This window comes from Acanthisitta chloris, unplaced genomic scaffold (genome assembly GCF_000695815.1).
Source record: "Acanthisitta chloris isolate BGI_N310 unplaced genomic scaffold, ASM69581v1 scaffold22769, whole genome shotgun sequence".
Classification (NCBI taxonomy): domain Eukaryota; kingdom Metazoa; phylum Chordata; class Aves; order Passeriformes; family Acanthisittidae; genus Acanthisitta; species Acanthisitta chloris.
Window position 1 is genome coordinate 2,826 of NW_008693377.1, and position 1,458 is coordinate 4,283.

A 1,458-nucleotide genomic window follows, 5' to 3' on the forward strand; every position below is an offset into this window, starting at 1 on the left:
GATCTCTTCCTGCAACAGAGCAGGCGGTGAGGGAGGGGGCATGCGCAGGGAAGAGGTTGGCGGGTAGGAGCCTGGCAGCTCTCTGCACCCCCTCAGCACCACCCCCGTGCAGGATGGGCAGGGTGGGAGCTCCCTGGGGCTGCTCTCCCCTGCCAAGGGCTGGGCAGGGACTTTCCTCAACCCACTCTGCTGCCGTGCCGACTCCAACCCCATAAATGGTGCCGAAACACCAGGCAGTCCCAAAAAAGTTGGAGAGGGGTCCCCACATCCCCTGGCAGAGGGGGTGGGAGCAAACCCACTCATCAACAGCTCACTGAAGGGTTTGGATGCATCCAGCCCAGGTGGGGAGGGAGGGGGCCCACCAGCATGCCTGGGGACCACCAGCCAGCACTGGGGGGGCGTGTCCAGCTGCCAGCTTCAAGCACATCTTCCTCTCCCCTCCTTTGGTCCCAGCACAGGCTGGGGGGGCAGGAGGGGGCCCAGGTGCCCCCACCCAGGCGCCTGTCCTCGGCAGGTCGGGATGAAAGCTGAGCCAGGCAGTGGCTCCGTGCCGGGTGAGCTCTGGTTGCCAGCGTGAGCGGAGCCCCCGCATATGCCTCTCGGCACACGGTTTCATTTCCATTCTCCACGCTTGTAATTGGGCTCATGCAACAGCCGGCTCTCGGGATGCTAATGACATGCTGATTCGCAAATTAGGGAGCAATTCGAGCCTGGCACTGACGGGTACCTGGGCAGACACGGTCCTGCATCTCACCCCATCATGGGCTCCTGCATCCCACCCCACCATGGGATCCTGTATTCTAATCCACCACAGGATCCTGCATCCTACCTCACTGTGGGATTCTTCATCCCACCCCACTGCAGGATGCTGCATCCCAACCCACCACAGCATCCTGCATCCCACACCACTGTGGACTACTACATCTGACCCCACCATGGGGTCCTGCATCCCACCCCACTGCAGGGCCTGCCTGGAACCAAGAGTCTCCCAATCTTCCCTGCCCCATCCCACATTCCCCAGCACAGAGATACCCACGTCTTTGCCACGGATCTGGTCCTCAGTGAGCTGCACCTCGATGAGGGGCCGCACGGTGGTGAAGAGCTTCCACCAGGGCCAGTCTTTCACCCCCTTGTTCTTCTTGATGTTCTTCTGCACGCACCGGATGGCCAAATCTTGGATCTGTGCAGGGCACAGGGTCAGCACAGGGTACAGGGTTAGCACAGGGTGCCAGTGGTGGGGCAAAGCAGCATGGGTGGGCGCTCAGCACCCACACCAGCACCCTGGCATGATCCCTTTTGTTAGCATTTGGGCTAATTGCACTGGCGTATCTGCTGTTTGATCCTCTCCAGTCCCTCTGAATGCTAATCTTGGGAAGGCAGGCGCTGTGAGACGCCTATTTTACGCCTTCTTTAATGATAAAAGTAGGAGCCGATGAGTTGCTTCATCCTGCAGCGGCG

General features: G+C 60.4%; 1 protein-coding gene across 1 annotated transcript in view; it reads right to left on the minus strand.

Moving 5' to 3' along the window:
* LOC103810162 (unconventional myosin-XVIIIa-like) overlaps window positions 1–1,458 on the minus strand; it is a gene marked incomplete at both ends in the record, with an annotated part of 5,036 nt that overhangs the window by 2,708 nt on the left and 870 nt on the right. The window contains one exon of the mRNA XM_009083054.1: window positions 1,025–1,180. Coding sequence (XP_009081302.1) covers window positions 1,025–1,180 — 156 coding nt within the window. The remainder of the gene's footprint in view (window positions 1–1,024; window positions 1,181–1,458) is intronic.